Consider the following 13832-nt stretch of genomic DNA (forward strand, 5'->3'; position numbering starts at 1 on the left):
CACGCTTAAAAGGACTAAGAAGAAAAGGAGGCAGTGGCTGGTGCCATTTTTGGAATGCTTTGGTTTCCTGCATTTTTTGAGGGTTTATATTTGCTCTTAGGTATTTCACTTCTACAGTCCTAGTGTTGAGAATAAGGAATATGTGAGTGAATAAATTAGGGCATGTTGAAGAAACACAGATTCTCTAATTTTTGCTCTGACAGACTGTCTACTGGTTTATATGCCATGGTGTTATTACCGTTATGGTGATTGAATTGTTAACTTTTGCCCCTTACGTTACTCTGACTTTATTTGAAAATGACCCTAACTAGAATATAAACTTTATCTGCAGATTTAAGTATTTCCATGAGCTTCAGTCTTTGGAATAGCTCTTGTTTCTAGCTTATAATGGCTTTAAGAATTGCATTTCCCTTATGTAAGGTTACTGCCATGAGCCCACCACCCATTTCCCCCTTAAGCCCTTGGCAAATGTGGTAGCAGCATAATTTGATCTATTTAAAAATATAAAAATAACACTATTTTCCCATGACAGAATTATGTTAATGTATCAAAATTAGAAACTACATAGAAGCAAAATACGAAAATTAAAATCACTTTAATCTTACTATCCTGAGACCTTTTACTTTCCAAGTGTTGGTCTGGCTCTCTCAGTTCTCTTACTCTTTTACTGGAACTGTTGATTCTCTGCTATCAGCATTTGTCTTGTTCACTTCCATTTAAAATAAAATCTCTTCTTCCATCCATGTGTCCTGTGTCATGGCATAGCTGAGCTTCTTAAACACTTACTTTGCTCTTGGCTTCCTCTCCCTTACTTTTGGGTGACTCCCATCATTCAGTTGTTAGGCTCCTCATCTTGTTACAGATTTCTGAGTGATTACCACCTCTTCCCTGATGACTCCCCAGTTAACACATCTTGTTTAGTTCTTGTTCTTGAATTCCAAACCTGTCCATTCAATTGGACATCTCCAATTAAATGCCTTACATGCACCTAAATAAAATATGTCTAGAACTGAACTTCATTCTTATCTCAAAACAGCTTTTTCTCCTTTGCTCTTCACCTTAGTGAATAGCACTACCATTTATCCAGTTGCAAAGCCAAGATTTTAGTAATTGTATTTGGCATCTCACTCTCCTTTTAAATACTTCATTCCCAACCACTTCTTTGTCTCTCTCTCTCGCTTTTTTTTATTCTAGCCATTACTTCCCTTCAGTATGCTCACCTAAGTCAATAATACCCTTCCGCTGCCCTTTGTAGCATTTATCAAGCTCTCTTGTGATGTAGTTATTATGTTGGCTTATTCTTTTTAATTTGACAGGGAACTATTTAAAGGAGGGTCTCTGCTTCTCATTTCTTCATCCTTTGTGCCAGCACAGTGCCTAGCATCAAGTAGGCTCATGAAAATATTTGTTTTGATGACTACTTTTGTTGTTGAGTAAATGAATAAAAGGAAGGATCAGGAGGAAGCAGTTTGTTTAAATTAATTCATATTATAGTCTGACTAGTCTTTTAGGATTAAAAGCAAGTCTCCTATATTAAAAGGAAGACACTTAGTAATCATGGTAGAATTTTTGATAGTATGACAGAGTTTAGTGAAGGATTTCTTATATGCAGAGAGTAGATTTTTTGACGAGTCTCTTAACTCACACTTGGTTACCTGTTTGGCCTAAGATTTGCTTATTAACATTACACTAGAAGTGAGATAATTAGGTTTCTCAGAAGTAAAGGCCCCAATATACCAGGTAATGGAATTAAAGACTCAGTCGTACCCTATTTTGTGGGTATATTAGTGATATCCAGGCGATGTGTCAAATTCTTTTTCTTAAGTGTTTTTTTCCTTCTAATTTAAATCTAGGTAAGTTTAGACAGTAATTTAAACTAATGTAGGTAAACTTATGTGTTGTATAATCTAAATGATTGCTATTTATTTATTTATTTATTTATTGTCGAGTTTAGTCTTCTTTGCTGTGCACAGGCTTTCTCTAGTTGGGGTGAATGGGGGCTACTCTTCGTTGCAGTGCTGCAGTGCGAGGACTTCTCATTGCGGTGGCTTCTCTTGTTGCAGAGCACAGGCTCTAGGCTTATGGGCTTCAGTAGTTGTGGCACGTGGGCTCAAGAGTTGTGGTTCGCAGGCTCTAGACCGCAGGCTCAGTAGTTGCAGCACATGGGCTTAGTTGCTCCATGGTATGTGGGATCTTCCTGGCCCAGGGATTGAACTCGTGTCCCCTGCTTTGGCAGGCAGATTCTTAACCACTGTGCCACCAGGGAAGTCCCATTGTTTTTTGAAATATCTTAATTTTAGTGGTATTCTGATCAGGATTTACCCTTTCCCCAGAGATCTTCTTAGTATTTTAATTGAGATTTATGAAATGCAAAAGGTTAGATTAATTGCTACAAAGCCATTTCTTCTTCGGTGTTTTTCAGATTATTTATCCATTTAGGCAAATGCTGAGTATGTTCTTTATGTTTAAAAGTTGTCTAAACTATTTTGTGTTTATAAAGATGCTGTGTTTGAGACGAAAATATATTTTGACATCTAACTCATTTCCAGGGCAGTAGTAATTAATGTTTGAAGAGGTTAAATGACATTTTACATAGTGTAGACCTTTTTTGTACCAAGTTGAATATTTTTCTAGTGTGAAGAAAACAGTGCTTGTTTAAAATGAAATTTAAAAATCAAAACAGAACAGTTGGAGTAAGAATTGCTGCTTTATATTTTTAAAGCAAATATTATTAGTTAATTTCAAACAGTTAACCATATTGGTTAGAACATATTTGTTTGCCTTTGCAAGACAATTTTGAGCAGTTTAATGAAAAGCTTATTTGTTGTTCAGATATCTGAACCTAAATGGTTTCACTGAGATACACATTTAATTTTCTTCTCTCTTTAGATAATTGTGTGGAAGAGATATAGTGACTTTAAGAAACTACACAAAGAACTATGGCAAATTCACAAAAACTTATTCCGACATTCAGAATTGTTTCCTCCATTTGCTAAAGGAATAGTGTTTGGTAAGTGACTATTTTGAAATTTTGATTTTGAAAAGTGATGATTAGCTAATTGTGTATGTATACTGAACACTGAAACACTGTACTGTGAAATCAGAAGCCCCTTGTTAAGAGAATTCCTATCATGCTGCAACACTTGAAGTTGTTTTTTCATGTTTTTTTTTTGTTTGTTTAAGATAGGAGATTTGTAATTTATTTCTCCAGTGACATATTTACAGTTGAATATAAATTGAAGGCTTGCTTGCACACCAAAGCGAAGTCCTTTAGGTGGTTCAGTCAAAGGTAAGACCTCTGGCTGGCTCACATGGGAAGCATCCACTCCTTGGCCCAGGTTTTGGGATTTTGCCAGTCTTGAGCTCATCATTAATTTCTTCAATATCCTTAAGTGTCAGATCCTCATAGTAGTTGTCATTTACTTGAACTATTGGAGCATTTACACAGGCCCCTAAACATTTCACTTCTGTAAGAGTGAAAAGTTTGTCAGGTGTAGTCTCCCCAACTTTTATTCCAAGCTTTTTTCTAAGTGGCCTCCAGTATGTTATCAGAGTTTCTGAAGCATGCATGGCATAGTAGTGCAGACTTAAATATGATACTTTCCAACTGGCTTTCAATTATACATTGTATAAACAGCTGCTACTTCATATACTCTCGTTGGAGGTACTTGTTAAACTTCTGCAGCCTTGTGCATAGCAGAGATGGGCAGCCATCCATTCTGTCTTTGGGCTAAATCCAGGACTGGAAACACAGCTACTGCTTTATTCCCTTCTGGGTAGTATTTTGCAATTACCTGTATCATCTTATAGTTTTCTGGTGTGAAATCAAATGGAGTATCTGGGTTATTCTCAGGAGTATTTCTGTGCACAAATAAAGCTCCTCCAGCTCCATTCTGCACAGCTGTCTGTTCTAAATTCCTTATATGTCTTCCCACTGGGTGGTGAGGCCAGCTGCATGGGCCTGAGCTCCACGGAGAGAAAAATGGCAGGCCAAACTGCGGGCCTTTTGGTCTACCTGCTTTTTCATGTTCTTGCTTTGGTGTTACTAACTCAGAAAGCATTTACTCCTCCCTTTCATGAGAAAATAGCACCAGAACAATTCAAACTCTAACCAATCAAGCAAATAGAAAAACCCTCTAGGAACATAATTGACAGTGAATTATTGTTACACAGTTGTCCCTTGATGTCTGTGGGGGATTGGTTCCAGGACCCTCTGTGGATACCAGAATCTGTGGATGCTCAAGTCTCTTGTATAAAATGGCATAGTGCAGTTGGCCCTGTGTATTTACAGGTTCTGCATCTATGGATGCAACCAGTCGTGGATCAGCACCTCATATAAGTGAAATCGCACAGTATTTGTCCTTTTATGACTGGCTTGTTTCACTTAGCATAATTTCTCAAGATTCATCCATGTTGTAGCATGTGTCAGAATTTCCTTCTTGTGCCTGAATATAGTCCAACATACATGATTTTGTTTATTTTTTCATCCATCAGTGAACACTTGGATTGCTTTTGCCTTTTGGCTGTTAAAAATAATACTGCTTTGAACATGGGTGTACACATATCTGTTCAATTCCTGCCTTTTTAAAAAAATTAATTAATTGATTTATTTTTTATTGGCTGTGTTTTTGGTCTTTGTTGCTGCGTGTGGGCTTCCTCTAGTTGCAGTGACGGGGCTACTCTTTGTTGCAGTGCATGGGCTTCTCATTGCAGTGGCTTCTCTTGTTGCGGAGCACGGGCTCTAGGCTCGTGGGCTTCAGTAGTTGTGGCACTCAGGCTAAGTAGTTGTGGCTTGCGGGGTCTAGAGTGCAGGCTCAGTAGTTGTGGCGCATAGGCTTAGTTGCTCCATGGCATGTGGGATCTTCCCGGACTAGGGCTTGAACCCGTGTCCCCTGCATTGGCAGGCGGATTCTTAACCACTGCATTACCAGGGAAGTCCCTCAGCTCCTGCTTTTAATTATTTTGGGTATATACCCAGAAGTAGAATTGCTGGATTATATGGTAATTTTATTTTTAATTTTTTGAGGAACCACCATAATGTTTTCCATAATGGTTGCTCTGTTTTATATTTCCACTAGTTGTGCACAAGGGCTTCAGTTTCTCCACCTCCTTGCCAACAGTCATTATTTTCTTATTTTGTTACTTTGGTGTTCCATTTTTGCCTTAATTTTCAAATAGTTTACTTTTTTTATATTAAATTCTCTTTGTTAAAAAAATTGATATTTTTTAATCCCAGCTTGACCTTGACCAGTAGAGTACAGAATGTAATTTCTTGTTTTTTCTATAACTTTACCATAAATTTTCTTATATGGACAGCTTTATATTCATCCTGTTATTATTATTTTTTAAAATATATTTATTTATTGGTTGTGTTGGGTCTTTGTTGCTGCACGTGGGGTTTCTCTAGTTGTGGAGAGTGGGGGCTATTCTTCATTGCAGTGCACAGGCTTCTCATTGTGGTGGCTTCTCTTGTGGAGCGTGGGCTATAGGCACACGGGCTTTGGTAGTTGTGGCACGCGGGCTTTAGAGTTGCACTGGTGCACGGGCTTAGTTGCTCTGTGACATGTGGGATCTTCCCAGACCAGGGATCAAATCTGTGTCCCCTGCATTGGTAGGGGATTCTTCACCACTGCACCACCAGGGAAGTCCCTGTTGTTATTTTAAAATCAATTTCTGCATATGGAGTTGTAGAGTCAAAGTATATGCACATTATTTTTCAAACTAGGCAGTTTTTTTTTTCAGATTATAAAAGTAGCATATGCAGATAACTCAGATGATACAGAAAACTACTTAAAATAAAAATTCAACCTTAATACTGTCTCCTAGATGGTATAACATTTTAGCATAATTTTTAGACTCTGTTGTGTGTGTGTGCACGCGCACGCTTGTGGTTGTATGTACATATGAATATGCACGTACCTCTTTTTAATTTTTTTTATTTTTCTTATTTTTTTTATTTTTACGGGCTTAGTTGCTCCGCGGCATGTGGGATCCTCCCGGAACAGGGACTGAACCCGTGTCCCCTGCATTGGCTGGCGGATTCTTAACCACTGCGCCACCTAGGAAGCCCCAAACCTCTTTACTTTTCTATACATATAAATTTCAAAAATGGAGTCTTCTAAATGTAGTTTTGTAATGTCTTTTTCATACAGTGGTATATTGTGATTATCTTTTCATATCAATAAAAAGAATCTACATTATTAATTTTAATAGATGCATAATATTTCAGTTTTTGTATGTACCATGATTTATATTATTTTTAATGTTTTTGCTATTATAAATAACAATACTTAATATTCTTATTTGTACATTGTTGCACAGATGTATAATTATTTAGTTAGGGTAAATTCCTGGAAGTAGAATTGCTTGGTTAAAGGGTATGCATATTTGTGTGACTTTTGATGCATATTGCATTATTGTTTTCAAATAATTTTAATATCAGTATCCTTTATACATTGGAATAACTTTAAAAGTCAAAGTAATATAGGCATATGGCTAAGAAAATTGAAAAGCAAAACACAAAACAAAGCTAATAGAAGAATGCTCAATAAGAAGCTGTAACTTCCTGGGGAGTGACATCAGGATCATGGCAGCATGACGTGATCCCTTCTTTCCCCTTCAGTCTACAACTAGTAAAACATCCACAACTCAACAAAGTTTTCTGTACCTAACAAAACAGGATGCTGGAGAGATCCGCACATTTGTATTACCTGAAGATGAGTGGACTGAAACATATAGAGGAGGTGGAACCAGGGGAACAGTGGAGGTGGTGCTTGCAATTCCAGCCCGTTGGCCATAGTAGCTGAGTCCACAGCCCCAGAGAATGCGGTAACAGCAGTGGAGGGGGCACATGTGACTGACCTTCCAGCTGCAGTGGCACCTGAAGCCACAGGGGACCATACATCAGTGTCAGTAGGGCATGTGATCCCGCTGATGCACTGTCCAAAGTCAATGATAAGGAAAGAATTTAAAGGCAGCCAGGGGAAAAAAGACAGTAACCTACAAAGGTACCCCCATTGGGGTTTCAGAAGATTTCTCAGCAGAAACTCTATTGGCTGGGAAACGGTGGGATGACATACTCAAAATACTGAAAGATAAAAACTGTCAGCCAAGAATAGTCTCTCTGGCAAAGTCATCCTTCATATGAAGCAGAGCTAAAGCCTGTCCCAGACAAATAAAAACTAAAGGAATTTATCACCATTAGACCTGTCTTATAAGAAATGTTGAAAGGAGCTCTTATACCTGAAATGAAAAGGTGAAAGTACACAAAACTTCGAGTAAGGTGATAAATAGACAGAATCAGAAAGTATAACTCTGGCAGAATAGGTTGATAAACACTATTATGACATAAAGGTTAAAGGGAAAAGAAGCATTAAAAATAACTAGCTACTTCAACTTGGTAATGAACTCACAACATGAAAAGGGATAACAAAACCATAGAAGGGGAAAAAGGAAACATAAAAGGGGAAGAGGAAAAGGATGGAAGTTTATAGGCAAACGAAGATATGATATTATCAGCAGAAAAAGGAATATTTTATCTATGAGATGTATTATACAAACCACAAAACCAAAAAGTCTAGAGCAGAAACACAAAACATAAAAAGAGGAAACTGAGAAAAACATCACACAAAAACACCAAACTAAAATGGCAGACAGAAACACAAGAAAAAAGAAACAGTGAAGATATAGAGCCACCAGAAAGTGATAAATAATGGCAGTACTAAGTCTTCGTATGTCAGTAATTGCCCCACATGTAAATAGATTGAATTTAATCAAAAGAAACAGAGTGACTGGATGGACTGAAAAATAAGACCCAACTATTTGTTGCCTCTAGGATACTCATGTCTGCTCTAAAGGCAAGTACAGGCTCAATGTGCAGGGGTGGAAGATGATACTGCAAGCAAATGGCAGCTAAAAGAAAGCAGATGTAGCCATATTTATTTATTTTTTTAATAAATAAATTTATTTATTTTTATTTTTGTCTGTGTTGTGTCTTCATTGCTGTGCTCAGGCTTTCTCTAGTTGCAGCGATCTGGGCCTACTCTTCGTTGCAGTGCATGGGCTTCTTAGTGTGGTGGCTTCTCTTGTTGCAGAGCATGGGCTCTAGGCACGTGGGCTTCAGTAGTTGTGGCACATGGGCTCAGTAATTGTGGCTCGCAGGCTCTAGAGTGTAGGCTCAGTAGTTGTGGCACATGGGCTTAGTTAGTCCTCGGCATGTGGAATCTTCCTCGACCAGGGATTGAACCCATGTCCCCTGCATTGGCAGGTGGATTTTTTTTTTTTTTTAAAGAACTTTTATTGAGAAACAATTGACATACAATAAACTGCATATATTTAAAGTGTACAATTTGATATTTTTTTTCTTATTAGTAATGTGTATATGGCAATCCCAATCTCCCAATTCATGCCCCCCCCCCCCCCCCCCACTTGGTGTCTGTATGTTTGTTCTCTACATCTGTGTCTATTTCTGGCAGGTGGATTCTTTTTTTTTCTTTTTTCTTTTTTAAAGCTCTTTATTGGAATATAATTTTACACTGTTATGCCAGTTTCTGCTGTACACCAAAGTGAATCAGCTGTATTTATACATATATCCACACATCCCCTCCCTCCCATGACTCCCTCCCTCCCTCCCTCTCCCAGCCCTCTAAGTCATCAGCCATCATCGAGTTGATCTCCTTGTGCTATGCAGCAGCTTCCCGCTAGCCATCTATTTTACATTTGGTAGTATATATATAACAATGCTACTCTCTATCACTTCATCCCAGCTTCCCCTTGGCCCCTCCCCCCCTCCCCCCCCACCGTGTCCTCCAGTTCATTCTCTGCATCTGCATCCTTATTCTTGTCTTGTCACTGGGTTCATCAGTACCATTTTTTTAGATTCCATATATGTGAGTTAGCATACGGTATTTGTTTTTCTCTTTCTGGCTTACTTTGCTCTGTATGACAGTCTCTAGGTCCATCCACCTCACTCAATTTCATTCTTTTTTATGGCTGAGTAATATTCCATTGTATATATGTGCCACATCTTCTTTATCCATTCATCTGTTGATGGGCATTTAGGTTGTTTTCGTGTCCTGGCTGTTGTAAATAGTGCTGCAGTGAACATGGTGGTACATGTTTCTTTTTGGATTATGGTTTTCGCTGGGTATATGCCCAGTAGTGGGATTGCTGGGTCATATGGTAGTTCCATTTTTAGTTTTTTAAGGAACCTCCAAACTGTTTTCCATAGTGGCTGTGCCAATTTACGTTCCCACCAACAGTGCAGGAGGGTTCCCTTTACCCCACACCCTCTCCAGCATTTATTGTTTCTAGATTTTTTGATGATGGCCAGTCTGACTGGTGGGAGGTCACTGTGGCTTTGACTTGCATTTCTTTAATGATTAGTGATGTTGAGCATCTTTTCATGTGTTTGTTAGCCATCTGCATGTCTTCTTTGGAGAAATGTCTGTTTAGATCTTCCGCCCATTTGTGGATTGGGTTATTTGCTTTTTTGGTATTAAGCTGCATGAGCTGCTTATATATTTTGGAGATTAATCCTTTGTCAGTTGCTTCGTTGGCAAATATTTTCTCCCATTCAGAGGGCTGTCTTCTTTTCTTCTTTATGATTTCTTTTGCTGTGCAAAAGCTTTTAAGTTGGCAGGTGGATTCTTAACCACTGCGCCACCAGGGAAGTGCCAAGAAACCCATTTATTTATTTATTTTCCTTAACAACTTTTATTGAGATACAATTGACATACAATAAACTGCATATATTTAAGAAAACCTATTTATTATAAACCAGTGTTATCTCAAAAAAAAAAGCTGTAATGTTCCGCTCTATCCATCTTCCTCCCAGTTTTGCTTCTAGAGAGAACTGAGTTTCACCTTTTTTTCCCCCACAAATTTCCCACATTCTTTAATAGATAAGCTTACTGCCCAGCAGCTTTAAAAACATACTCATAAAAACAGCACCTCACACTGGCCAAAGGTAACAAGTTTATAAAACAGAAATGGTACTCGCTTTGCTTACTCATCTGATAAAACACAAAGACCAGGTCTGTTTTTCTTTTTCTGGCATGAATCCTCTTGCAATTGCTAGATTTGAGAGTGGTAATTTGGAAGTTAAGTGGTATCTGATACCAATGTGACATATACCTAGGAAAGACCAATGATGGATGGAGTCCTTACTCTATGTTCCATGGCCTTTTGAGTTAGTTTCTATTTAAATAAAAGGAAAGAGATTAAGAACTGGGTTATCCCAAACAATCCTGTGAAAAGAGAGACAGGTTAAAAAACAAACAAAAAAAGACTGAAGAAAGAGAAAGAGGGAAGGGATGCTTCTTGGGTATCACGCCGTTTACAAGGTCACAACGAACACCCCAATGAAGGGCAGACCATTTCTTCTCAGTTGGTACTAGGTAATTGTTTGGAACATACACGTGCTGAGGCTTGGCTTGGGGTTCTGCACGACAAAGCATCTGCTCTCGGACACCCCAGCGTAATTCCTTCCTATGATCTTTACCAGGTAACCGCATTGAGTCCCAGTCTCATTTATACTCAGAATAGCGGGCTACCCAGTCTACCTTGCCCCGGTTTCGGCCCAACTGGTCCAGCCTTGGGAGAATAAATGACTTGGGTTGGCTGGCAACAATGAGGTCTTGTTCATAAGCTGGAGGGCCCATTTCTTCTCTTTGTAGATAGCAAATGAGCTGATCTTGAGAAATTCCTTGGTATTCATGTGGTAGACTAAATTTTTGTCACATATCATCTGGAGATTCCCTGTCTTCCTGAAACTGCAGATTCATGAGCCTTTGTCTTAAGTCCCAGACATCTGTGTCACTTTCCGTATCAGGCTCTGATTCACTGATGATAGACTCATCCGTCACTAATACTTCCCCACTGGGCTTTCGACGCAGCAGCTTTCTCTTCATCACAGGCTTGCGAAGTCTTTGGGAGCCCTCTGAGACTGCTTCTGAAGGGGCGTTGCTTTCCATATTTGGGTAATGTGGTTGCATAGGAAAAGCAGGTCGCTTTCCTGGGGTTACTGAGGCTTTACTGTAGGGATCACATGGGATGGACTGGGCTTCTCTCCTGACATCTCCCTCACCCTGCCCTGCACAGATACAGGTAAAAGCTGTAGGAACTGCTAACATTTGTTCTTCTGGATCCGTATTGGCCCATTTTTGTCCATCAGGTCTCACGAGTTCCTCCATTGCTTCCCCTACACTGTGGGACCTTCTTCTTTCTGCCATCAAAACTGCTTGAAGTGGGAAAATCTTGACTCCAGATTCTACTTCCAATATCAAGTACAGTCACTGACAAGTTTCTTCCATCAGGCCAGTCCCTGTTGTACCACTTATTTCAATGTGCTTTCACACTGGCGTCAGTTTTCGAGTCAAAGAAAAACTGGTCCCACCGCCGGCCCCAGGCCTGCGCCTGGCTAGCGCAGCACCGCAGATTTCGGTTCTATCTTTTTTATTTTTCGTTTCTTGAGTGTGTATTCTGTAACCATAATAGTAAGTTTATACCATTTTTTTCATTGATATGACAGCTTATGACGTGTCTATTGACTTTTTACTCTGATAGGTAAGAATTTACCTTATCCTGTTCCCCCGTATTATTACATAATAATTTTAGTTCCTCTGTTGACCGCATCTGTTTCTTATTCCATAACTGTGGACAGTGCTATTTGTCTCTGTAAGATGAATCTAAGCGCATATTTGTCCTTTCTTTTACCTCTTTAGCCCCTTTCAACACTCAGCTTTTTAAACTTATACACGTATTTAGTATTTGTCAAAGGTGATAATATTTGTATTCTGTACAATAATCATAATTAAGATTCCATACTTAATCTGTAGAATGATTTTCAAATCGGAAACTTAATAAACATCATCTGTGACATTTGTATTATTATAACTATGTAAATATTGTTCATTATTATGTCAGGGAGTGTACCAAAGTTACATTTTGTTCTCTAAGTTTAACTGTGATAACTACTGTGACAGTGTAGTTTTAATGGAGTCTTTTTTCCTTATACTATATCAATAAATCAAATTGATGCTGCATGCTAGTTTGCTAAATATTTGGACCATGCCTTTTGTGGTAGACAATCTCTAAGATGGCCACCTGTAATCCTCCTCTCCTGCTAGTTACACGTTTGTGTATTCCCTTTCCAGGGATTGGTCTGTATGATCAGTTGCCTAAGGAAAAATGACAGTGTGTCATTTCTGAGATTAGGTTATAAAGGCTGTGGCTTCTCTCTTGGGGATGTTCCCTCTCTCTCTCTCTCATTGCTTGCTCTGAGGGTTACCAGCTCTTGTATTGTAAGGACCCTTGTGCAGCCTGTGACGAGGCCCATGTGGAAAGGAACAGAGGCCAACAGGCAACACCTAGCAGGTATCTGAAACCTGGCACAACTGTGTGGATGAACTTAGATGCAGATTCTCCAGTCCTAGTAGACCTTTGAGATGACTGTAACGCTGGCTGACAGCTTGACTGCTGCCTCATGGGAGACCTTGAGCTAGAACCACCCAGCCAAGCAACGTTTGGTTTCCTAACTGTCAGAGGCTGTGTGAGATAGTAATGTTTGTTGTTGTAGGCTACTAAGTTTTGGGGTAATTTGTTACATATCAATAACTACTTAACAGACTTTTTTTTTTTACCTGGAAGTGGAGTGCTGTTATGACAAAAACCAAACATGTGGCAAGTGGCCTTGGAATGAGCTGTGTGCTTTGAGGAGAGTGTAAGTGAGGGCCTGAAGTGTCTTGAGGAAGCTGCTTATTGAAGCCTCATGGTCTTTGATAAGACTGCAGGTGAGGGTTTGCAGGAAAATTAGGTAAACGTTACTGGAAATTAGAGGAAGGTAGTGGATCCTTCTTAAGTAGTTGCAGAAAGTTTAGCAACATGGTTACATACAGTTATGTGGAAAGTAAAAAAAATACCAAAGGAAGAGGGTAATGTAGCTAAGGAGATTTGCAGCCAGAGTGTTTAATAAGTATGGTGTAGTTTCTTCTTGTTGCTTTTAGTAAAATATGAGAGGAGAGAGAAGTTGAAGGATTGTTTTTGTTGTGGCTTAAAGCAAGAGAACTTTATTTTCTTACAGTTTTGGAGGCCAGAAGTCTGAAATGAGTATCATTGGGCTGAAATGAAGGCATCAGCAGGGCCTAGAGCCTCTAGGGAAGAATATGTTCCTTGCCTCTTTCAGTTTTTGGTGACTGGGTGTATTCCTTGACTTGTGCCATTATCACTTGAATCTTCAAGGCCGTCATCTTCAAACCTCTGTCTGCTTCATCTTCATATTGCCTTCTCTTTGTGAAATCTCTCTTTCCCTTCTTTATAAGAACATTTGTGATGGCATTTAGTGCCCATCCTGATAATCCAGGATAAACTCTGCATCTAAAGAACCTTAATCAAATCTGTAAAGCCTCTTTGTCCAAATAAAGTATCATTTATAAGTTCCAGGAGTTAGGACCTGGTGTCTTTGGGACCATTTTTCAGAATATTGCATATATTCGCCTTCTTCCCTCCCTCCGTCTTTCCCTCCCTCTCTCCCTTCCTTTTTCCTTCCTTTCTTCCAAACTTTTAAGATCGTTAGTATATCCTGCTCTTCTACAAAATTGCCTCTTAGAGTTAGCATCCATTGATTCTTTTTTTTGTTTTAAATAAATTTATTTATTTATTTATTTAATTTATTTATTGGCTGCATTGGGTCTTCGTTGCTGCACACGGGCTTTCTCTAGTTGCTGCGAGCGGGAGCTACTCTTCATTGTGGTGCGTGGGCTTCTCATTGTAGTGGCTTCTCTTGTTGTGGAGTGTGGACCCTAGGTGCATGAGCTTCAATAGTTGCGGCACAT

General features: G+C 39.1%; 1 protein-coding gene and 2 pseudogenes across 7 annotated transcripts in view; 1 reads left to right on the forward strand and 2 right to left on the reverse strand.

Annotated features, from left to right (window-relative positions):
- RPS6KC1 (ribosomal protein S6 kinase C1) overlaps positions 1–13832 on the forward strand; it is a 193621-nt gene that overhangs the window by 21274 nt on the left and 158515 nt on the right. For 5 of the 7 annotated variants that reach the window (XM_057725866.1, XM_057725869.1, XM_057725871.1 and 2 more), the window contains one exon: positions 2890–3010. The exons of the other annotated variants lie outside the window; for them this stretch is intronic. In XM_057725866.1, the coding sequence (XP_057581849.1) occupies positions 2890–3010 (121 nt within the window). The remainder of the gene's footprint in view (positions 1–2889; positions 3011–13832) is intronic. 7 annotated transcript variants of the gene reach the window in all.
- Positions 3052–4027, reverse strand: LOC130848009 (NADH dehydrogenase [ubiquinone] flavoprotein 2, mitochondrial-like; annotated as a pseudogene).
- LOC130848052 (centriolar and ciliogenesis-associated protein HYLS1-like) lies at positions 10299–11231 on the reverse strand (annotated as a pseudogene).

This window comes from Hippopotamus amphibius, chromosome 3 (genome assembly GCF_030028045.1).
Source record: "Hippopotamus amphibius kiboko isolate mHipAmp2 chromosome 3, mHipAmp2.hap2, whole genome shotgun sequence".
In the NCBI taxonomy this organism is placed as follows: Eukaryota; Metazoa; Chordata; class Mammalia; order Artiodactyla; family Hippopotamidae; genus Hippopotamus; species Hippopotamus amphibius.